The sequence below is a fragment of the Osmerus eperlanus genome, chromosome 22 (assembly GCF_963692335.1).
Source record: "Osmerus eperlanus chromosome 22, fOsmEpe2.1, whole genome shotgun sequence".
In the NCBI taxonomy this organism is placed as follows: Eukaryota; Metazoa; Chordata; class Actinopteri; order Osmeriformes; family Osmeridae; genus Osmerus; species Osmerus eperlanus.
In genome coordinates this window covers 10,980,759-11,006,332 of record NC_085039.1, presented here as the reverse complement: position 1 = coordinate 11,006,332, position 25,574 = coordinate 10,980,759, and the positions used below count along the sequence as shown (strand labels likewise).

General features: G+C 48.8%; 1 protein-coding gene across 1 annotated transcript in view; it reads right to left on the bottom strand.

Moving 5' to 3' along the window:
• sh3pxd2aa (SH3 and PX domains 2Aa) overlaps positions 1 to 17,817 on the bottom strand; it is a 38,727-nt gene extending 20,910 nt beyond the window's left edge. The window contains exons 1-3 of the mRNA XM_062448254.1: positions 17,792 to 17,817; positions 12,094 to 12,138; positions 7,763 to 7,891 (exon numbers count right to left, since the gene is read on the bottom strand). Of these exons, the coding sequence (XP_062304238.1) occupies positions 7,763 to 7,891; positions 12,094 to 12,133 (169 nt within the window). The 5' untranslated portion in view covers positions 12,134 to 12,138; positions 17,792 to 17,817. The remainder of the gene's footprint in view (positions 1 to 7,762; positions 7,892 to 12,093; positions 12,139 to 17,791) is intronic.
• Positions 17,818 to 25,574: the final 7,757 nt, after the last annotated feature.

The following is a 25,574-nucleotide window of genomic DNA, read 5'->3' as shown; positions in this document are numbered from 1 at the left end:
GAGAGAGAGAGAGAGAGAGAGAGAGAGGGGGAGAGCGAGAGAAAGGGGGAGAGGGAGAGCGAGAGCGAGAGAGGGGGAGAGGGAGAGGGAGAGGAGAGAGAGAGACAGAGAGAGAGAGAGAGAGAGAGAGAGAGAGAGAGAGAGAGATATGAAAGATAAAAATGGAGGGTGGGAGGAAGGGCTGAGAGTGAGGAGGGAGATAGAACCCAGTTGGACCAGGTTAGCGGCATGGGGATGTGTTGACACATACAGAGAGAAGTTGGTTAGTTTTCACACAGAACTCTATCGCTACTTATCTCTACATATTTCTATCTTTCACTCCTCGTTACATTTTTTCCTCCTCAGACATACGAAAAACTGTGTTTTCTAGCCATTCCAAGGAGGAGATATAAGAAGATGCTATGAAAAAAGCTGGCCCATCAGGAGTGGAATATTCAAATTCTAAAGCGTTATTGATCCTTTATAAACTTCAATTTTTTTCTTCATATAACCATAACAAGGATGCTACTGAACTGTCAGCATTGTTGATGGTACAGCACATGAACTCAAACTCAAAAAAAGGTTCTAAATGTGCAGGGATGGTATCAATTTCCACATAGGTGCACTTCAAGGGTCCGTGACAGAGAATACAATCCAGCCTTTCAAGTTAATATACAAAGAAGTGAGATAATTACAGCACCATATATGTCCAGTACCAGAACACGAACATGGAAAAAGTCACTCAGTAGGTAGGCGACTAGGCGGGGGGGCAGCTGTAAAAATGAACGGTTCTGGAACAAGCCAAATAAAAGGTGGAGTAATGAACTACATATTGGTGACCATCTGAACACACACCAGAGGGGAAGGGAGGAGTGTTGTGTTAACAGGTTTAAGTCATCATGCACTGTTTTTGGTGGCAGAGTGAGTGTGTGTGTGTGTGTGGTGTGTTTCAGGCAGCGTGTGGTGTCATCGCACCGATACACTATGCCAGACCTCGTACTTAGGCTGTGCTCACTCAACCTCAAACAGAACAGTAAAAATAGATGTTGAATAGACGCAAAACACAAGTGCTCATTTCCTGCTTGCGTAAGTTCCTTTTATTGTACAGGTGCAACAGGAACTGGCCTACTTTCCCAGACCCATTTGCTTAACATTAACATGAATTCACGTCCACTGTTATTGGGTATTACCGATGGAAATGGGCTTCGTTTGAAATGATTCTTCAGTTGCATGCCACTTGGAGGACACCCACCTGCAGGGCAATCTGAGGACAGGATGTAGATGATTTACAGCCATAGTCACAATGATTGCTGTTCAGGCGTACTGCGCTTATGGTAGTCTGGCTGCTCACTCGCTCTCATAGAATGACTTTGGTCACACAGAACACAGCGCCGCTTCATCTAGGGACGCACTCGTCACTGGCTGCCAGGGGTTTGGGCCAGGAGAAGGTGTGTGTGGAAGGGTAGAGAGGGGGAGTGAGAGAGGAGGAGAAGATAGGAGGAATGGGGAAAAGGGATGGAGTAAAACTGTGAGACTGAGAGAAATAGACAGAGGGTAGAATTGAGAGAAAAGGCTTGTTTGTTGATGCGGAAGTGAGAGGAGAGAGAGAGAGAGAGAGAGAGAGAGAGAGAGAGAGAGAGAGAGAGAGAGAGAGAGAGAGAGCGGGAGAGAGAGAGGGAAAGAGAGAGAGAGAGTGAGAGAGAGAGAGAGAGAGAGAGAGAGAGAGAAAAAAAAGAGAGAGAGAAAAAGAGAGAGAGAGAAAAAGAGAGAGAGAGAAAGAGAGAGGACTGAAATAGATGTTTGGTCTGCTCATCAAAGATGGTCTACCCCACACACAATCCCGTCCAGAAACAGCACCAAAATTTCCCCTTTCACTTTCTTTCGCATGTGCACGAGAGACATGGAGGGACAGACACGTCTAATCGAAACCTTTCTTTGTCAACAAGCCTCCTTTTGAAACGTGACGTCTGAGGCAACCCGTGATGGTGTCACCCGTTTCCCCTCTTGGCGGTAATGAAGACCAGACCTGCCTGCAAACGGCGAATTGGATCCAGTCTTTGTCAGGACAACAGCATACTATACTGCCGTCTTTCTGCAGAGTAAGCAGACCAAGAGGACAGAGAGCGACAGAAGGAGGGGTGGGGAAGGACAGGGGGCTGGAAACAAAAAATGGGCCCTCAAGTACACTGACACTTTTCCCCATTTTGAACACTGATAATGACTTGCACAAAACTGTGCTGGATTGTGTACCCTTTGTACTGAATCGAATTCCCCGCCAAAAACATCAGAGCTTTTCTCAACTGTCGTCTCTCACCCCGTTGTAACTTTGAAGTATCGCGTGTCGAATTTGACTCGCATAAAACACTCGCGTCAAAATATCCTCCATGAACCATGACTCCAAAAAAACACCATCTGACCAGTTCAGACCGCAGGAAGTTATGAGGATACCCAATCCCCTTCATGCTGTTTCTTCCTCGAAAGTCACATTCTATTTCAAGCCTCCCCTGATCTTTATTGCCACGGTATGACATGGCTTCAGACAAAAGAACTACATCCTGTTTCTTATTTGAATCTTTCATCAACCAGGGAGTCTGGTTACAGTAGTTTTGTTACAAGTGTAAGAGGATACAAGGCTTGCATTAGCGCATGTTGACTAAACATCACGCTTAGCTTTGACAATGCTAAACCAGGCCTTGAATTTCCCATGGGTTTGCATGCATGTGCGTGTCTGCAATGTGTGTCCACCCTTCAGCTAAGCCCCCACACCCCACACACCCCCATGCCAATTCCAGTGAGTTACCCCACTTCTATTAAAGCAGGCTGGTCTCCTCAAAGGTCTGTGTTAAGAGCTAATTCTCTGCTAGCTAGATGTAGCGTGAGTATCTTCGCAACATCACTCTGTTGTACTAATTGAAGCAGGCTGTCCTGTTTTGTTTTACAGCCCGTAGGTGAGTATGTGCCTCTCTCGTGTGAGCCTCCCTTTATCTGGGATATTCTCCAGGCCAACCCTCTTTCGCAACAGTGTTTGAAGCAGCGTTAGCGATATTAGCCTCTCAGGGTTACGCTAAGGCTAAGTGTTCTGTGAGTAATAGCCTGCCATGCTATCGGTCGTAGGGTTCCGGGGATTGTTCTCTGTTTTGGGGAACTGTCCCGGAAAATGTATATTCTTTCCCAGGACATGAATTGTCCTGGGAAATGTATGAATAGTTTTTTTTTGTGAAAATGTATTTCAAAATGTAGATTTCATAGTTTCAAATAAAACCTAATTTGGAATTTCCTTCCACTGCTATTCTATTTTCTTCCTGCTTATGTTCATACATCCAATTTTGTGTCCGTAATCTGGTAGCCTAAAACACAGTGAAGATTGGCCATGTGTATACTTTTGATTGGTAGCAGAAATACGAAAGCTTACTTTCGTAAGTTTGACACATTGCCTCACTCCATGCTCGGAACCTTGTTTGGCTCTGATAGCTTGAAGCTGATGCCCTGCAAGGCGTGAGGCCAAGCTAAACCAACAACTCTGCCCAGTCCAGACCAAGGCGTACTGTATGTGGGTTAGAGGGGGCAATGCCAACGTAAAGACAGGACATGCCAGCCTGACCTCAACCCCCTCTGGGCATAGGGGTCTGGCAGGGTCAGTTTGGCACAGTCTCTCAGAATCAACTTCTACATACTAACGAGCGCCCTCAGCAAATCTACTAAAGACGACATCCGCTGCGCCATATTACTGAGTGAAATCTTCTCCCTCTGCTCCTTCATTATAACCTGCCACGCCATTGATTTAAGTTGGAACCCAGTGAGCTCACCAAATCCTCGCCGATGACAAAAGCTTCCCCCTTCTAATCCCACTGAGGGGTATAAAAGGAGATTAGGTATTACAAGCAGATAGGGGGAAGCAAATGGGGGAAAATGGCTTATCCTTCTGGGTCTGCGGGCTGGGCAGCACACAAGCCCCGAGGATTCTATTTGCAGCACAGCATCGAGGCAGTGCTGGAGGACGCATTAGTCCTGGGCTGCTTAATGATACAGAAAACCAAGGAGTTTTTACATCATCGTATCCCATCTTCGCTCTTGGCCACACAACTCAAGGACCGGGTCGCTTGCCATTCGTTTTGTGGGATAATGATGGTTTTCAAAGGCTCGGTGATTAGCATAGTGGTGGGGGACATCGGCAGCGCCGTTCAAACAGCGCCTTAGAGGCAACATCGTACCACTGACTGCAGAGCTAACCAGAGGACGACATGAAGAGAATATATCCTGGAGATAACAAAGTCCTCCTTCATATGTCTGGTCACGTTTGCCGTTTTTCAACCCATTCGAATGATTCGAGTGGAGTTTTCTTCCATAATTTAGTAGTTAGCTGCAAAAAAACGAACAACAACAGACTGTCTAAAGCAGCCCTCCATATAACTAAATCAGTGGTCACGCATACAAAGCATTCTTCCCTTCGTCTGAGGCATTCGACCGGGCAGACACATGCGTTCCCATGTCCAAGGACATAACCGAGATGGGAGGACTAGGACGGCGGCCCAGACGAAGCCTCTTATCCTTCATTCAGGATGGAGGATTCTGGCCTGTCCATCTTCCCTGCCCTCCATAAATCTGTCTTTACTAAATAGAAACTCATAAGTCTGAGGCAGGAGACACACATGCATGCACACTAGTAGACATTCATGCCTTGGACCGTGCACGCACACACACACACACACACACACACACAAGCAGACATGCATGCGCTGGTGTGAGCACACACACACGTATCCAACACTCACCGATGAGGTCAGCACACACATTCGTACAATTGTGAAACCCACAAGTACACACACACACAAACACACACACAAACACACACACATACACACACCCACACACCACAGTACCGGCTCAGGAATGGACATTCGGGTTTGTTGACGTGTTGCAGTGAAACAGCTGGAGCAGAGCTGGAGCGTGCAGGGCCAATAACTTCTCACAGGGCTAGAACAACAACATCCGACTTGGGGATTTGAACCCATGACTGCACCGGGTCGAGAGTACAGGAACCTCCAAAAACTGCAGCTTTTGTGTTTCGTTGACAGATGTGTGATATGAACCATTCCTCTTCATAGCAGATCTACTGTGCATGTCGAGGGGAGAAGAGGAGATCTCAGGACATTGCAGGGTTCAGTTAAGTTTGCCGGAGTTTAAGAAACAACCGCTGTCGTGACTAGGTGTGTACTACACAGCACGTAGAAGAGAATGAGGCCTAATACATTGGACTACATTACATTTTACATGGATTACATTTGGACATTTCTGAGGTGAAAGTGTCAGAGGAGATAAGCACTGGGAGTCTCCAGGATGCCTTTAAACAGACAGAGAGAAGAACATCATCCAAACTCTCCAATGTGTTTGGCTTGGCTTGGATCAACCCAATAGTGATGTCATCATCGTCATGACAGCCGCTCGAGTCCCGTTGGCTTCATAACAGAGAGAGATTGAGGATGTTTACCATAACTGTCAACTGTGCCGACATGAAAAGTGGCGTTAAATTTATGTTTTCAGCTTTTTTCCCCCGTAATGAGTATGTATGAAGACCTCACTTGACTTGAAACTGAGTCACAGCCATCTCAGGAGGCTAAATTAACAGAGCAGGTTTATCTTGCGTTGGGGATTTTGCGATAAACAGTGCAACCAATTATGGTGTGGTTATTGGCAGATGAACAGGCAATGTATTTTTGAATATTCATAAAACGAAATATTTAATGACACGCGAGAGCCTGACTCCAGAGACACCGAGGCGCCAAAGAGACATCAAAAAACAACCTCCAGCAGCATAACTCGCTGCAGCCTAAAAAATAACAGAATAAAACCTCGTACAACAAGTGTGAAAAACCCCTAAAAGGAATACGAAATCATCTACCATAAATGTCAGAAATCCTACTTCCTGATGAGATAAACGTCCTCTAGTCTATGCCCGTCATGTAGAATCGTTAAGCCTCTACGGCCGGAGATGTGCTTTCCCATCGTGCAACCTCATTGGCTACCACAGACAACTGTCTCACTGTACAGCCTCATTGGCAACCACAGACAACTGTCTCACTGTACGGTCTCATTGGCTACCACAGACAACTGTCTCACTGTACGGTCTCATTGGCTACCACAGACAACTGTCTCACTGTACGGTCTCATTGGCTACCACAGACAACTGTCTCACTGTACAGCCTCATTGGCTACCACAGACAACTGTCTCACTGTACAGGCGGGGAATGGGAAATACAACGAGACGCTCTTCAAACTGATGTCTATAACACATGGAGCCAAAACAGCACGGCTCCTGAGAACGACGAGGAACGGTGAGATGGTTATGGGCGGCGGCAAAAAATAAAGCGACTCGGTACTCGACTTATAGAAGATATGCCAAACGACGGCGACAGAAGACGACTGTGGATAAGAAAAGGACGGAAGGTTGTGGAATCGACTGCAGATAGAACAGTCCTGTCGGGTGGAGATGTGTTCAGGCTGCGAGCTGTCACTGGGCAGAAGCGCCAAGGCCTGGCGTTGCTCAACTTCCAAGGAAGAAGGGAAGGGGAATGGAGGACAAAATGAAGCAACAAAAAACAGATTCCCTCTTCTTTTGTGTTTCATTAAACCACAGGACATAGCGTTCCTTCTGTTTACGGAACCTTTGCAGAAACTTAACGTGTCACTCCAGTCCGACGTGTTGACAGCTCGAGAAACATTGTGAAACCAGAGGAGAAGATGAAGGTGAACGCTGTGTTTACATTGTCAGTTAACCTCAGGATTTAAAGTAGCGAGGGAAAAAAGAGGACTGAATAAGTAGAATATAGCTTTAACTTTCTCCTTTCTATCCCCCCTCCCTCTCTCCCTCTCTCTCCCTCTCTCCCCCTCTCCCCCTCTCTCCCCCTCTCTCCCCCTCTCTCCCCCTCTCTCCCCCTCTCTCCCCCTCTCTCCCCCTCTCTCCCCCTCTCTCCCCCTCTCTCTCCCTCTCTCTCCCTCTCTGCCCCTCTCTGCCCCTCTCTCCCCCTCTCCCCCTCTCTCTCCCTCTCTCCCCCTCTCTCCCCCCTCTCTCTCCCTCTCTCTCCTAAACTCTACATTGGTTCCTTGGTTCCAGTAACTCCAGTCTTTGACCTCTGCAGTTCCAAGAGGTGCTGTAACTCTTTAAACACATCTCACTCCACTTAAATAATTCGGACTATTAATTATACGTCTGGTCTGCATTCTTAGTGTGCAAGACAACACACTGGCCTTCAGCCCAACTCTGCCACACACAAACACACACACTGCTGGCTTAACAAAGCCTCCAGGTGGAGCGAAGCCCTAGTTAGGGCATGGGGGAGAGAAAGAGAGGAGAGGAGGGAGAGGAGAGAGGGATTCTTGAGGACAAAGAGGGGTAGAGGAGAATAACGATGGAGCAAAGCAAACCATGGAATGAAACCACGAGAGGAGAGAGAGAAGGAGGGGTGCTCAATGCATGTGTGAGTCAAAGAGAGAGAGAGAGAGCTTTAGAGAGTGTTTAAAGAAACGAATAAACAAAGGAAGAAAAAGTGTGTCGATCTACGTTGGTTTGTTTGCATTGGTGCCTGCTCCTCTTTCAGTATTTGTGTGTGTGTGTTTGGGTGTGCGCTTGCGCGCGAGCGCGTAAACAGCGAGAAGGAGCCAAACACCCTGAGAAACATCCGTCTCTTCCCGTTCTGCATTACCGTGCACACTCACAACTGTGTGTGTGTGTGTGTGTGTGTGCGCGCGGGCTGGCAAAAACCCTCCCCAAAACAGGGACACTCACCGCTCTCGCTCTTCTCAATAACGTCCACCGTCTCCCCGGCCTTCAGGCTGATCTCCGAGTTCTCCTGCCTCTCGTAGTTGGCCACCACCACGTACTGCTCCAGCACCATGGGGTCGGAGCTCTCAAGCCCTAGGGGGGGGGGGGAGGGGAAGAAACACGCCGTCAGCCAGCTGCCCGTCATGGCCCCCCGCGAGCGCATGCCGCTGGCGCCCCGCGCCCGGTATGCCGCCATGGGCCGAGCCCTCCCCCCTCGCCGCCGCTGCCGCCCTCCCTCGACCAATCAGAAGACGTATCTCGCGACCTCGCTGCATAATCCCGGACGTGTGGCCGCACGGCTGAGTCGTGCCCCGGCCCAGACCACAGGACAGATAATCATTTGAAGAGGGGGAGGGATGAAAGGATGAAAACAAAAGGGAAAGAGAAGTAAAAGGGGGGGAGGAAAGAAGACGAAAAATTAAAAAAAAAACTGACTCAAGCGGTTTGCTCGTCCACCTTTAAGGCACCGCCATAATCTGAGACGACTCCGAAAGACGCGCGTGGAGTCGGAGGGAGCGAGGGAAGAGAGAGAGAGAGAGAGAGAGAGAGAGAGAGAGAGAGAGAGGAGCAGCGGGGGGAGAGGAGAGAGGGAGCTGCTGACGACCAGAGATGTAGACCGAGGAGTGAGCGAGTGGGGAGGAGAGAGACGGAGAGACTGAGAGCTGGAGGAGTGCAGCAGTAGTTTCCCTGTGGAAAATCAACAGTGTGTTGGTGGGAGGAAAGGCCTCCCCTACCACTCCTCCCCTCCTCCCTTCCTCCCCTCCTCCCCTCACTGCCGTTGGATAGTGGGGTAGGGGGGCTGAACACACCAATCACCACAGACGGCACTGCAGGCCTTAAATAGAAACATATGAACCAAGCTGGACAGAGAGAGAGTGGAGAGAAGGAGAGAGAAAGAGGGAGGGAAAGAGGGAGAGAGGCAGGGCCTGTGTTTATGTGAAACACAAGAAGAAAGCATTTGAGTTGGGGTTAGACCATTCTTTTTTTTCCCCTCTCTCTCTCTCTCTCTCTCTCTCTCTCTCTCTCTCTCTCTCTCTCTCTCTCTCTCTCTCTCTCTCTCTCTCTCTCTCTCTCTCTCTCTCTCTCTCTCTCTCTGTGTCTTCATCTCTCTCGTTTGCGGAAGGTTTAACCTCTTAAATGCCAGCGATGACTTCATTCACCAAGTTCGTGTGGCGCTAGTTTGTAATGATGTTACAGGGCTCCAAAACGTTCACACAGACTGTACGGGAGACGATCTTTAGCCTTTAACTTGTTTACCTCTCTCTCAAGATGCTCCCGCTCCTTTAACTCAATATCTCTTAACTCTAAAGGTCAGCCATGTTTCACCAACATACACGTGCCAGATCCAAGTTAGGTATCAGTATGGCAAAAAAAAGACTCTGTAACAAATTGATCTCCGGAATACACTATAGGGTTGATTGCCATCTTGAAAACAGCAGGATGTCAACAGGAATGTCTCCCTCTGTGGTGCACCGTGTTTATGGCTCTTTCCAGGAGCGTTCCAAAACACTGGAGGACGACCCCTAAACACTGACAACCTCGTCTGTTATGCTAGGCACCCGGGACTCCCTCGCCACGGCAACGGCCGGAATGCACACCGCTCCATCGGCATTCTGGGAGCTCACTGAAATTAATTTCAGATAAGTAAATAGAACGAGCAGAGAGAGAGAGAGAGGTGGAGGGAGAGGGGAGAGATGGGGGAGAGAGATTGGGAGAAATGGACAAAACAGAGCAACAGGCAGCAAGCAGATGATAGCATATGGGCCTGTTAGATGGAGAGAATGTGTGTGTGTGTGTGTGTGTCTGGTTAAAATACTTGCAGGGGGAGCTTAGCACCTGGGTATGTTGACCCGAATCCCAGACTTGAGATAGTCGGGAATGGTGTTGCACATACTTTAACAAGGCTGGTAGCGTTGCAGCGTAGTTGAACAATACTGTTCGAAAATCAAATAGAACTGTATTTATTATCCACATAGTTTGTGCTTGGATCACTAAAAGGGATACATCAATAAATACGAGCACTTGACTATTATTCATTGTGCGCCACAGGAAAGAGGCAGAGCTGAGTCAGCAACAATTCTACATCTACCCAGTTACTGATGATGCAGTCAATCTCATATTCTAATTGGACGAACTGACTGCATCAGCCCAATAATAAAAACCATCTCCCAAACATGAACAGTGACAGTGAGTTATCTTTCTGCTATACTGATGACAGAAGCTTTCAGCATGACTTTATGACACGGTCTCTAAAGTCTAAGGCCAGCAAGCCGATTACCGAGATTCAGATCTGACACTTCGATGGGATTTAGAGTGGGATTACCTATCAATCCGCTGACACGATATGTCTTGTTGTGTTCTGTTTACTTTGGTCTGGAACAAAACAATTTCTGAATCTATCAGTTCCTTCACAGTGGTGTTGCAGTAATTCGCATTACGATTACAAGCCCTGGAAGATGCGATAAAAAGCTCTGCATTTAACTGTACTGCGCTCCCCTCAAAATTCTAAAACCTAAAATAAAAATCACTCTGCAAAGGATTAAACAATATACATTTTCTCCACATGCTCCTCTGCAAACAAAAGCACTAGCAGCACCAGGAAATGCCATCAACCTTCACTCCTCATCACGTTCTATCTCTATCTTTGAATATCCTCTTCAAGTATCCTTCTTTATCTACATTGTCTCTCTCCCCCCCCCCCCCCCCCCCCTGTCTGCCTGCCCGTCTGGGAAGGCCCTTCCCAGACGGGCAGGCAGACAGGGTCCATGATGACTAGTCTGTAATATGGAATCTACACACAGAGCAAATAAGGTCACGCTCCGGCCATAAAACAACATGAAGCCAACATCTCTCTTAACGCATGCTGTTTCTATGGACACAGCCATGTTTGTGCGACGTAAGGAGACATCGTTAAAAAGCGCTTACGTTTGGGTGTTAATCTGGGAATAGTTTCATGTGGGTGGACGTATTTAGATGAAACCTTTTTCTTTCTTTTTTTTCTTGGCACCGACAAACCGTGTGGGGGTAACGCGAGGAAACCAACTGTCCGTTGTTGTAAAAATGTTTCAGCAATTACCGCCTGGCATTTCAAAGAACACTTGAGCGAATGTTCACCAGATGGACTATTTTTGGGTGAAAGTGTGTCTTCATGTGTAGAGGGACTACACATTCCATGGTGAGATGTTTGTTTGCAATGCAGATGATCTCTCAATCTCTTCCCTCAATCTGTCTTTTCTATCTTTCTATCTTTGTTGGACTGTTTATATACCGCCTGTTTATCCTCATGTCTGCCTCTCTGTCTATCTGCCTGTCTACCAGCTTGTCTGTCTGTCTATCAGCCTGTCTATCAGCCTGTCTACCAGCTTGTCTGTCTGTCTATCAGCCTGTCTATCTGCCTGTCTACCAGCTTGTCTGTCTGTCTATCTGCCTGTCTATGTGCCTGTCTACCAGCTTGTCTGTCTGTCTATCTGCCTGTCTACCAGCTTGTCTGTCTGTCTATCTGCCTGTCTATCTGCCTGTCTACCAGCTTGTCTGTCTGTCTATCTGCCTGTCTACCAGCTTGTCTGCCTGTCTTTCTGCCTGTCTATCTGCCTGTCTGGCAGCCTGTCTGTCTTCCTGTCTGCCAGCCTGTCTGTCTGTCTGTCTGTCTGTCTGTCTGTCTGCCAGCCAGCCTGCCTGCCTGCCTGCCTGCCTGCCTGCCTGTCTGCCTGTCTGTCTGTCTGTCTGCCTGTCTTCCTCCCTTCTCCTCTCTCCCTCCCCAGCACCCAGCCTGGGTGACTTCCCAGATCCAGCGAAGGACCAGACGGTTCGGAGACAGAGAGAAGCGCGTGCGTCACGGCGACCCAGAGCAGCGACACCTCGTTTCAACTGTTCTCCCTGCCGTGACATGCTCTGGTCGGAGGAGAACCGGCGGAGAACCGGACCCGCGTGGCCTGGGACTCTTTGTTTGCCCGGCAGGTTCTATGAGGAACGACGAGGAGAGCAGGGGAGGAAATGCTAGTTGTTCGGGACGTGAGCGGCTGAGCTTGAGCAGACGGACGAGGAGACGTGAGTGTCGTCTGAGGAGTGGGGGAAGGGAAGAGGCCAAGAAAGAAAAAACTCAGGGGAAGGGGTCGGCACCACAGCACACACACATGCAGGGTTTCACAAACACACACACACACACACACACAGACGTACAGACACACCAACCCATCCATCCGTTAAATGCTTACACAGATGAATGCAAAAGCAAGCGGAAACCAATACTGAACACATATACACACACACACACACACACAGGGGACACACACTACCTGAGGCCTCTTTCCTAGGACTGTCGGTGAAGCCATACATCCACACTGAAGGGCAGGAGGAGAGGCAGCGAGGAGAGGCAGGAGGAGAGGCAGCGGGGAAAAGGAGAGAAGAAAGAGAAAAGAAAGTTACTGCCGTTAGCAGGGCCTGCCCTTCAGTCGCCACAATGTCGTGTTCCACAACGTAGCCCCGTCCTGAAACAAAAACATCTTGAGCAGCACCACCAGAACACAAACAGAACACTAACAGGAGACAAACAGAAGACTTAAACCGAGCAGATGTTAACTTCAAAACAACAGCGGTGTCGTCGGCTTAGCTGTCGCCTCCATCTGGTTGGGGGACGCACTCGGTGTGAGGCACAAACTGTGTGTGTGTGTGTGTGTGTGTGTGTGTGTGAAGTCGTGCATCTCCACAGGTACAGACAAACAGACAGACAGACTCATGAGAGATTGAATCATCTGTTGTCGCGGAGGACTTGTTTGCTGGGAAAATAGGAGTTATCTTAGTCCTGACTTGACCTGGACACTCCTCTCCTCCCTTCCCCCACCACCCCTCGCTCTCTCCTTCTCTCCACCCATCTGTTTGTTTCTCTCCACATCCCATGTCTCTACCCTCCATGTTTCCATCTTCATCCCCCCTTTTCTTTCTCTCTCCCCTCCCTCCGTCCATCAGGAGGCCTTCCCCCAGTAACACAGCCCAAACACCCCCAGCTCCCCTCAGGAAATGAAACGCAACGTGCAGGCATTAAACTGGTGGGTTCCTCCTTGACTGAGTGTGTGTATTCCACTGTTGCTGTCATGATGGATAGCTAGGTTTAAATTTCCTGTCTCAACTATCCCTCTCTTCTCTGGAACACTACAATCATCCATGCCTGGGCACAAGCCCAACACACACACACAAACACACACAACACACACACTAAATGAAAGGCTTGGTGGAAAACAAGGCATGGCTGGCCTGCTGTGAACAAGGGGGATGACCTAAACATCCCAGTGTGGGCTTGTCTTTCAGAACATCCAGGGTGGACCCGCTCTTTACCCAGAACCCAGCAGGAGGTCTAGCTAGCTACCCCGCCCAATAACACCTCCCTGCCCCCAACCCCCGAAATATTTTGCCCCCCACCCATGTTGTCTATCTCCAGCTCAAGAGGCCAACCCGCCCTGGTCCATGTCTGGAGCCCTCCCTTGCTGACCACAGGCTGCCCCTCTGACTCCTTGCATCTGTGGTGGTGTGTGAGTGAGTGAGTGAGTGAGTGTGTGTGTGTGTGTGTGTGTGGGGGGGGGGGCAGCCCGTAGCTCTCTCCTCAGCCCCTTTCCTGCCTCAGTCCCTGCCCTTTACTTTACAAGCTCCAGGGACCCCTTCGGCCTAGCCAGTGTGGGCCCAGGAGAGGGAGAGGAATCCTGGGGGAGAGCTGGAGAGCAGCCTCCGGTCAGCCTGGGTCAAACTGTTTTGCTAACACCCCCTCTCCCCCCCTCCCTGCATTGTACTGTAGCTACACCCAGACTGGGCCCTTCTTTCAACACAGCACTCCACATCTGATTGATGTTAACTTTGCAGTTACCTCTCTACGTGCTTACACACTCACACACACACAACTAATTCCTTTCAGGTTTCTGTGACGTCACTGTCCTGCAGGCTCCAGTCTGTTTGCTTTGCTGCCGGTGTGGTTCATTTTCCTAGAACGTATGACCCCGACTGCTCCCTCTACCCTGTAATTAAGGGGCAGGGGCTGGCGAAGAATTTCTTTCCTAAAGTCCCACTTTCTAGGTTTTGATTGGAGCGGATTATTAGCCATCTGTCTTGTTCTTTCGACGACTTAGTGGATTATGTTTGGAAAAGGCAGTTCCTGTCTGCGGCTTGGGCCCCCAACACACACATGCACACACACACACATGCACACGCACACACTTGGACACACACACAATTGTTTTTCAAGGGAGAGCAAATGAATGATATAAACAGCCTGACAGATCGTTCACTTGTAGGTCCCTCAAAAGCCATTTATAAAGCTTCGAAATATGCACGTGTGCCTGTGTGTGAGATGGGGGGGGGGGGGGGGGGGGGTGTGACAGTTAGCAAAACATCAGAGCGCAAAGACAGCTCCTGACAGATCGAGCTGTCAGCGTCACCGCACCGCAAGACGCAGCAGAAAACACCTGGCAGCTTACCCTCTCATCACAACACCTAGCCATGACAAACATCGCAAACCAATATTTACGCAACTGCCGGCACCAAACCAACAAAAAGTCTGCAGACTTTTCAAAAGCGGCTGTTGACAATGACGAGTGCAAGTGGCCAGTAAAACGCGAGCCTTTCTCGCTGACCCGCCCTGACGTTAGTCCATGCGGTAGGCTACACTTGGCTAGCTTGACAAGGCGCTTGGCGCAGAACAGCCATTAGCGGCGACTAAACGTCTTCCTCCCAGCTGGGACTGACGGCGTGGGTGGACTGAGAGAGGTGAGGCCAAAACGCCCTGACTACATGTGTTTCACACTCCACTCATTCTCCTTTCCCTCTCTCGGTTTGTTTATCTCCACCCCTCCATCTCTCCCAAAAAGCTGCTGACACTCTTTATCTACCACGTGTTTCTTGTACCTGCGCTATCTCTCTGTCCATCTTTTCTTGTCGATTTTCCATCGCGTTCTCCCCTTTCGTTTCACCCTCCATCCTTCCCTTCTTCCACTCCACTTCCTCCCTCCTCCTACACACACACACACCCCTTGAGAATGTATCATTTCAGACACAGCAAACTCTTACATATCCTCCCTCACATTGTTACCACATGGTGTCATGGCCGCATGTCTGTAATAAAAAAGGATCATATGTTTCTCTGGGGAAGGATTATCCGTTACCTAGACTACTACCCACCTACTGACTGTAAAGTTAATATCTGGACCTCCTAGCCATCCAGGTACACAGGACTGATAAAGTATTCTCCTGCTGCATGAAAGAGCCCGGTTAAGAAGAGCTATCCCATAATTCCTCTGAGAAGGGATCTGGGGGATGCAGTTTCACAATCACAAATGTTCTGTATTTTCCCTACATGACCCCCGTAGGGTCCCTGCCATCCTGCAGGGCATTCCACACACACACACACACACACACACACACGCACTTTGACCCCTTTTCCCCATACGCCCCCCATGTAAACAGTGCTAGTGGTTCCTACGTCAGTCAGTGGGGCCTGAAATCTTATCCAGCAGTGTGCCACGTAAACACTGCCTCCTGCCTGCCTGGACTGAGCCTCCAACCCCCCCGCCCCGCCCTGCCCGCCCCCCTCCACTCCTCCTCGTCCAGGCCTCCCTCCTCTCATCTGGTCCTCACATGCAGGGGGGGAGAGACCCCCCTCCACACTCACACACAAACTCACACACACACACACGCTCTCCCAACCAGTCTTATCAGCTCAAAACAAACCTGAGTAATATCTTCCTTACAGATATCAAATAACTATCACGGTAACATTTATTACATGTCATAAAATCCAATTATGTAATGATTTTCTGACTGGTGTGTGTGTGCGTGCGTGCGTGCGTGCGTGTGTGTGTGTCACTACAACACACCCAGACACCATATTCACAGACAGATGGACTAAAGTCACTAATTTCTCATTCAATTAGAATTACTGTCACAACACATACACAAAACCACCTGTTTCCAAGGCCAAAGTGTACAGTCTACTAAGCTGATGGGAAAGGCAATGTTATCACCCAGGTCAATCTTATTTCCTAGACAATTAAAGGAATGTTGAGGTAGTAACTGAATAGGTTGTGATCTCATCTTGGGCGGTAAGCGTGCTCAACTCATTTCCAGTCACTGAAGGTCAGCAAGTGCACAGTCTTTAGTCTTTAGACCAGAGCATATTTTTCTTTCACCCTGTAAACAACGATTCAGTGTGAAGGAGCTGATTGAAATATATGAATGGGAAAATACACTGACCAACACAGGATGATTTGGCAGGATGGTGCATTGAACATTAATTGCGGATAAATACATAATGTGTTACTAGAAATAACCCAGAACGATTTTTTTGCATTATAAAACAAATCTATTTGACATCATAAAACTATTAAAAAGTGCAATTTTATCTGTGAAATATTATGAAGGTGATTGTCCATTTACAAGAACACATTTCCTGTTTAATAAAATATATTGAGCTTCCCAAACCTCAGTTTCCAACCCTATTGTGTAGTGTAACTGTGTGTGCAGTGTAGCTGTGTGTGTGTGTAGCTGTGTGTGTAGTGTAGCTGTGTGTGTGTGTGTGTGTGTGTGTAGTGTAGCTGTGTGTGTGTGTGTGTGTCTGTAGTGTAGCTGTGTGTGTGTGTGTAGTGTAGCTGTGTGTGTGTGTAGTGTAGCTGTGTGTGTGTGTGTGTAGCTGTGTGTGTGTGTGTGTGTGTGTGTGTAGTGTAGCTGTGTGTGCGTGTGTAGCTGTGTGTGTGTGTAGTGTAGCTGTGTGTGTAGTGTAGCTGTGTGTGTGTAGTGTAGCTGTGTGTGTGTGTAGTGTAGCTGTGTGTGTGTAGTGTAGCTGTGTGTGTGTGTAGTGTAGCTGTGTGTGTGTGTAGTGTAGCTGTGTGTGTGTGTAGTGTAACTGTGTGTGTAGCTGTGTGTGTGTGTAGTGTAGCTGTGTGTGTGTGTAGTGTAACTGTGTGTGTAGCTGTGTGTGTGTGTGTAGTGTGTTTGTCTCTGTGTGGACCCTGCGACCTCCTTACTTTCCTAAGTCACACGCGTCTGCTTATGCTATGCCACAGCTAAGCATCTACAGTATGGCTAATAGCTTTACATCCCCAGCCTCAGCCTCAGCCCCACGCAAGCAAACACACTGAGACAGCTAATGCTACTTATGGCCCTTATAGCGAAGAATGTCTAATAGTGTTAGCTGTACTAAACAGCTAATATCTCCATGGTGTATGTTGTTCACGTGGAAGCAAGCTGAACATGTCACTCTCCTTGTACACAGCCCTGTTACCTCTCCAACTTGACTTTGGACCTAACCCAAACCCAATAAGCATGACTGTACAGCATAGTCACACATACGCATGTTTACACACACGTGATCGCACACACACACACACCTCCTCCATCAGTGTCTTCTTCAGGAATCTGTTCGAACACCATTCCCCCCTTCTAATACACACCAGTCTCTTTGACTCCTAGCTGAAGACACTGCCAAGAATGCCATTTAACATCTTAGAACATCTCTCCGCAACAACAGAAGAAGGATTGCTCCTGGCAGGAGCTGGACATCATGCATCCCTCTGACATCCCCGGGATTTAGAAACCCATCCAGAACCCCACCCTGCATTGTGATACAAGGGCTAAGCAACACTTGTTGGAGTTTTGAACGCGACCCAAAATCTCAACAGTCGGTTACTGTTCGGTTTGGGGATGAGTGAACAGAACGCACATTGACAAGACAAGAAAGGGAAGCAGTCACAAAGCACTTGTGAGCAACAACATGGGATATTAGATTGGTATCTACACTGAAACAGAAACGCAGGTTAGAGTAACAGGCTAGTTTCTACCTCAGAACTGAGAGTGAAACAATTTAAGACAAAAAATATATATACTAAAATACATCAGGGGAGAAAAGGTTCTACAGTTTGACGTGTACCTCACAAGTATATATATTTCTTTTTACAAAAAAAATTTGTATTTTATTTGTATTTACCTCAGGATGAGATAGTAACAAGTGAGTCTTACCTGATTTGCGTTTGGATCCATAGTCCCTGAGGAAAAAACAACAACAGAGGGACATGGTCAGAGCCAGGCAGGAGCACCAGGCGCTCCACTCAGGTCATCTGCCACAGCCCACACACACGTAAACACACACACGCTCGCTAACGCTCTCCCAGAGCTCAGCCCTTCCTTAAGCAGGGAGCGGCGTACAAGGGAGTGAGGCTGTGCGAGAGTGTGTGAGGGAGAGAGAGAGAGGACCGAGAGAGAGTGTGTGAGGGAGAGAGAGTGAGGACCGAGAGAGTGTGTGAGGGAGAGAGAGAGAGAGAGAGAGAGAGAGAGAGAGAGAGAGAGAGAGAGAGAGAGGGAGGGAGGGCTGAGTAGGGGCCGGTTGCCGGTCCTCCCCACAACAGACACAAACGTGTCATGTGACTCTAAAGCGGTACCGCCATCCTCTCCTCTTCCTCCTCCCTCGTTCCTCTCCTCCCTTCCTTCCTCAGAGAAAGAAAAATAAAGAGACCACTTCAGGGCAGAGAGAGGGAGATCTGTTTAAGACCCTTCTTCTAATGGGCTGTAATTGGATTAGGCTGCTAGCTAAAGGAGGGCTAAGCTCTGCTAACAGGGAGAATGAGCAGCGCTAGCCTTGAGCTAGCCCTGCCCGGCTGCAAGGGAGCAGTGCTGTCTGACGTGAGTGAGTGAGTGAGTGAGTGAGAGAGAGAGAGAGAGAGGTGGGGGGTAGAGAGAGAGGTGGCGGGGAGGCAGATGGAGGGAAGGAGAAGGAGGGGACGGCTAGGGGGAAGGGTGACACGTAGGGAGGGCCGACGGAGACAGAATGCCAATGAGCAAGAGGGCGAGAGAGAGAGAGAGAGAGAGAGAGAGAGAGAGAGAGAGAGAGAGAGAGAGAGAGAGAGAGAGAGAGAGGATCCACGGCGAGAAGGACATACATACGTAAAACCCTCACAGAGTGCAGGTTAGCCAAGGAGCAATGATGGAGGGGAGGTGAAAGAGAAAGAGAGTGATTTCAGAGGTCACAGGTTGAAAGCCGTGCTTGCGAGTGATGTAAGGCTGTTCAGCGTGAACACAGTTAACCCACCTGACCCCTGTGAAGTACCTCTATGAAAGAGCGTGTCAGCTGTCAGGTAAAATACTTGTATGTGTTAATGGGACTGAATAATACTTTTCTTCCAGGCGGGCAGAAAGATTTGCTTGTTTGTGTGAGTGTGTGTGTTTGTGTGAGTGTGTGTGTGTGTGTGTTTGTGTGTGTGTGAGGTGAGGCAGAGGCCCTCTGGCTGTGCGAGGTTAATGAGATGATTCTCAGCTGTCTGGGGACAAGCAAAAGGGGCAAACACACACACACGCTACCTTACGACCTGCATACACACACAGCGCGAAAAACGAATGCATACAGTGTACGCTCACACACTTAGCTCAAACAATGCAGCACATACACACGCACACACACCTCTCCAAGGTGCCCTCCCCAGTGGCATCAGGATCTGGCAGTGAGCAGGGGGAGGGGGGTGGGGGGGGGTGGGGGGGGTCACTGTTCCCTGGTCCAGTCCCTCCCTAGCTGGCTGTCATCTAGCAAGTCTTTGTAGTTCTCTCCAGTATGAATCACACCATTATACTGACCACCATGGTCACCACGACCCACACAGAATGATTCCCATTGTGATTGGAGGAATACAAGCGCGCGCGTGCGGCGCACATACACACTCGTTTGCGACCCCACAAACGTGCACGCATCTGGCAGGCACACCCTCATACACACACACACGTGCACAGACACACATACTACCCCCTACCCTAGTCATATCTCCCTAGCTCTTTACAAGGCAGATAGCCCCTCCAGCTAAATAGAGGATTTATGACAGTCGGCTCTGTGTGTGTGAGATGGGGAATACTGAATGTGTTTCAATGGAAAGGCTGTTGCAGGGAAGAGTAGAATATTAACACAGCTTGTTTGCCATGATATTTCTCTGCTTTGCGCCTTCGGCTTGTCAGTCTTAGACAAGATACCGAAATCCTATTTTTTGGAAAGGGAGATGAGTAAAGAAGAACTAGAATTTCCAGGATTTTCTAAACATTCATCCAGAGCAACATGCCATGTCAACAAACAACATCTTAGTGAACCATCTTGGCTAGCTCATTAGAGTTGTTAGCCCATTAGCTGGAAGATTAACGACATGTTAGCCTTGTGATGATAAACGACACAGGCAGTCTAAGCAAACATTAGCCCATTAGCTTAGCGGCTAACGGCTAGCACAGCACCCATGTTATCGCTAGCAGTCAACAGGACAGAGAAGGGGCTGTTATTTTGGCCGTCGGAGGGCTGTTTTTGTGGAAGCATCTGAAAGGCATTAGGGCTCAGAGGGGGACAGGAGGGCTGAGGGAGGGGGGGAGGGAGAGGGGAGACAGGGGGGTTCGGCCCCCCCTGTCAGTGAGCCGCTTACATCCCCCCCTCGCCTGAAATAATAGTCTTCTCCAGAGGGTGAGGCTGGGAGTTCTGGCCGCCTGCTTTCTTTCTAGGTCTCGTAAAGAAAGAGAGATGCATGGAGGGAGGGAGGAGGGTGAAGTAGATACAAAGTCCTAACCTTTGGTGCGACAGAGAGGTTGTAAAGTTTTCTGCGGGTTGAACTGGAACAGGTTGAAATATAAAGGGTTGTATTGATGGTTGCAAGTGAGGGAAATGGATCACTTTTGGGGTCCTGGATTGAGTGTACTGTAAAAACAAGCACCAATCTTCAAATGAATCCTCCCACCCAACTTCTGCTAATGAATCCACCCCACAGTCTCTCTGTCTCCTTCTCCCCTTCCTCCCACCCCCAGCAAATCCAATCTGGACATTGCCGCCTTGACCGGCATGCACCCCCTTCCCCATCTCTACTTAACCCCTTAAGGACCACTAAATCCCACATCCTCCCCCACGCCCCCCTCCACTCTAATGCTAGTACTCATCTCAGGCTGCTTCTCCTTCTGCCATCAGCTCTCCCGCAAGCGTAAGGAATCTGTAAACCCCTTGACAAACACACACACACACCAATTAGCCAAAAAGCCCAGTCTATAGATTTACACCATCACTAGGGACAAGGGTCTCCAATCAGTCAACCCCCTGTAGAGCGAACCCAAAGCTGGCCAATCACAGGAGTGTCCTTAACTCACTCATAATGTGGTAAACGTCAAGCAGGCTGCTGTATTAAATAGAAAGGTTACTGTTCATCAAGGTCTAGAAATGAGAGGTAAACACCCACTAGGATATGCTGTGGAAGTCACCGGATGAGAATGAGAACACTTAAAAAATCTATGGCGGACACGAAATTTGTGAATTTAATGCTCTCTGGTTCCATCAAGGTATTGAACAGTCTGTCTGTATCAGAGCCAGACCTGTCATCAACCTGAATGACTGAATCATTGTCAACAGTCCAAACTAATCTGTTGGAAAGCAAAAGCGAGGAAACAAAATGCTAAGTAGGAGCGAGGGAAGAATCCCCGAGTCTGACAGAGAAGAGAGGGAAAAGCTGTCTAGGAAACGCGAGGAATTCCGTCCAATGGAAAGAGAGGACTCTCACAGGAAGAGCACAGGGCCAAAATGGACATAAATAATACCAGAAGGAGAGAGAGAAAGACAGGGGGAGAAAGTGTGTGTGAGAGAGACGGAGAGAGAGACACAGAGAGAGAGAGAGAGAGAGAGAGAGAGAGAGAGAGAGAGAGAGAGAGAGAGAAAGAGAAGGAAAGAGAAGAAGAAGAAGAAAAAAAAGCAGAGCAAATAGTCTCGATGGAGGCCAGACAGTGGATGTATTTATCTGAGAGAGGGGGAGCGAGGCGGGGGTGGAGAAGCCCCCTGGGGAGGTCACTGGGTCTGGGAGACAGACAGATAGCAGGCAGGGTCACTGGGTCTGGGAGACAGACAGATAGCAGGCAGGGTCACTGGCTGCACTGCGTCCAGCTGATCATGTGGCGCTCCAACTCCTCAGCTGAGAGCAGGCACTGGTTGCGTTGCGGAGAGCGCCGCCTAGTGGTTCGTCTGAGGAGCGTTTCTTAAGGAAAAGTACCGCGCGCTGGACACGGGAGAGAAGCGGGATGGTGCGGGAACTCGGGCGGGGGGGCGCGGGCCTTCTTGTTCATCCCTGACTAGTCCTCTGATGTGGACGCAGAAGACGAAAAGTTAGAAAGAGAATTAGAGATGTGTGACTCAACCAACGGATCGATGGAGGGGGAGAATCTTTATCTTTGGGTGGGGGGGGGGGAAAGGTGATTCACTTCAGAGGGAGGACCGATTGCACCTCACTCAGCTTGGAGTTGACCTGTATTGGGATACACACACGCGCAGGCAGGTGTCTCACACACACACACACACACACACAAACACAACTCAAGATGCTCAAGGTCTGCCCTTTTCTTCATATGATTGGTAGGATTGATTTTCAGCGTCCAGAAACAGACCCAGCTCAATGTAATCAGCCTTGTGGAATTCAATCTGAGATAGGAGACTGGACCGTTCGAGGGACGTGACCTGCGCTCCGCTAACGCAGTTAAGCCTTCTATAGGGGACAGAAGGGACTCATAGAATTAGACATACTGTATGTACTGTACACTGAGGGCAGCCGACAGTACTATGCGGTTGAACACAGTTCCAGAAAAATGGCATACACCAAAATATACATGTTTTTTTGTTGTTGTTTGTTTTTTACATTTATTTAATTGTTTTTGTACTAGTGCCTGTTTAGACTAAGACATAGTACAATGTCAATTTGTTGGTAGACTTGACTGGGTGTGAAGCAAGTGATTTGTATCCATGTATTTCATACTGGATGTTCAGCTACAATCTATATTCGTGAAGCTATTCTGGGGTTATGAAAGATGCCCGTGTCTCGACTCAGGAGATAACTCTATACCTCTGTATCTCATTCTACCTCCATTTCTCTCCCTCGCCCTCTCTCGCCTTCCCACTCTCTGCCCCTCTGCTCCCCCTCCCCCCCTCTATCCCCTCTTCCTCTCCTCTTCCAGGAAGTGATGAGGTGGACACATTTCACCTTAGTTGTCAGCCGCCACACAGCTATTCATCATACTCATGTACAATCTGTCCTGCTGCTATTACAGCGCTGCCCAGGCTCTCCCTGGAGGAAGTGTATCAGAAAGAGACTGTGCGTGTGTGTGTGTGTGTACATGTCAGCAAATAGCAGAACCACAGCCGGACGAACAGCCTTGAAAGCCAACTCGAGCAGTCCAGATAGCATCAGAACCCAACGCCGCCTCTCCAGTCTGCTCTCCTGCTACAAAACAATTACTCAACTGCTCTGCTTCCATTGATCCACACGCGCACGCGCGCACCCACGCAATTACACACAATCACGGATACACGGATGCATACACGCACAACTGTGCACACAAGACATTTCACAACCCGGTATAATTGTGCGTGTCTAAACAGTGGGCTGGCTCAGCTTGAAACGGAATCAATAAACAAACACAGTGGGAGGACCACATGGCACAGGAAAACACACACCTCCAACACACACTCACTCACTCACACCTCCGAAACACACACACCTCCAACACACATACACTCACACCTCCAAAACACACACACCTCCAACACACATACACTCACACCTCCAAAACACACACACCTCCAACACACATACACTCACACCTCCAAAACACACACACCTCCAAAACACTCACAACTCCAAAACACACACAACTCCAAAACACACACCTCCAACACACACACTCTCACTCACACCTCCGAAACACACACACCTCCAACACACATACACTCACACCTCCAAAACACACACACCTCCAAAACACTCACAACTCCAAAACACACACAACTCCAAAACACACACCTCCAACACACACACTCTCACTCACACCTCCGAAACACACACACCTCCAACACACATACACTCACACCTCCAAAACACACACACCTCCAAAACACTCACAACTCCAAAACACACACCTCCAACACACACACTCTCACTCACACCTCCGAAACACACACACCTCCAACACACATACACTCACACCTCCAAAACACACACACCTCCAAAACACTCACACCTCCAAAACACACACAACTCCAAAACACACACCTCCAACACACACACTCTCACACACACCTCCGAAACACACACACCTCCAACACACATACACTCACACCTCCAAAACACACACACCTCCAAAACACTCACACCTCCAAAACACACACCTCCAAAACACTCACACACCTCCAACACACACACCTCCATACAACACACACATACAAACACATACCTCTCTCCAACACACACCTTCCACCCTACAACACACACACCTTCCTCTCTCCAACACACACCTTCCACCCTACAACACACACACCTTCCTCTCTACAACACACACACCTTCCACCCTACAACACACACACCTTCCACCCTACAACACACACACCTTCCTCTCTACAACACACACGCACTCCTGTGTTTAACCCCATGAGGGTTTCTCAGTGATTCCTGGCAGTGATATTGATTGAGGTGGTCAGGCTGCAGTTTATCCATCGGGTACTCACTGACTGGAGCTCTCAGCGCAGGGTACAGCTAGCTCCTGGTCATTACACCCTGGGGGAGTGACGAGGAAGGGGACTGAGAGAAAGAGACGACACACACGCACACACACACACACACACACACACACACACTACCTAGATGGAATACATCCAGCTCCATGATGGACTACCGTTGCATCTCAGCTGTTCATCCTCATGTGGGTCTGGGTTCCTAATGTAGCCCCCCCCCTCAACCCACACCCACACACACACACTCTAATCATGGTGGTAAATCAATGGCCAATCTCATTGCCAAACAGCCTAATTCATTTTCATTTCGAAGATGAATGAGGAAGGAACAGAAGAATCCATCTAATACACCCTGGCAGGAACCTTGCCTGCCATCTCTCACTCTCTTTTTCTCCCTCCTTTCCTCACTCATTCACTCCATCCCTCCCTCACTCTCTCTCACCCACCCACTCCCTCTCTTTCTCCCCTTCCCTCTCTCTTACACACTTACCCGGCCCCTGTTTGGTAGTCTGTAGACGCACGCAAACACGCACCCTTTGTTGAGGAAACATGTTTATCCTTTAAAGATAAATATACGGCACAGTTCCTTTTCTTCTAAATATTAAGAGAGAGAGATGTTGTTACCATGCGAGCCAGTTTTGGGTGTGTGTGTGTGTGTGTGTGTGTGTGTGTGTGTGTGTGTGTGAGAGAGATACAATCTACCGAATGGGGCCAGAGTGTAAGTGTGTTTTATTGATGCTCTGCATGTGTGGCTACATCTACTTTAACTCCACAGCCCTCTGGACTACAGGATGAATGTGTTGTCTCGACATACAGAAATAGACCACTGTGTCCATGTCCGACAAAGAGAGGGAGGGAGGGAGAGAGGGAGACGCAGAGAGTGAGGGGGGGAGAGGGAGAGGGAGAAAGGATCGGGAAGAAAAGAAAGAAAGAACAACACCAGAAGAGAGACGAACGACAGAAAACGCGTGATAGCGAGAAGACAGAAAGATGAACGGAGCGAAATGATGAACTTGAGGGAGGGAGGGAGGGAGGGAGGGAGGGAGAAAAGGAGAGGGTGTAAAGTGAGGCAGCTGATCAAAGTGGTAAGTGACTCGGCAGCAGCGTGTGTGTAACCTTGAGCAGTCACGCCAATTAAAGCATACTTGAATTTATGAGGAGAGGATGAAGAGAACGTGAGAGAGAGGAAGAGGAGGAAAGGAGAGATTACCCGCCGTGGAAAATCACAGCGAGACAGAGGTCACTAAAACC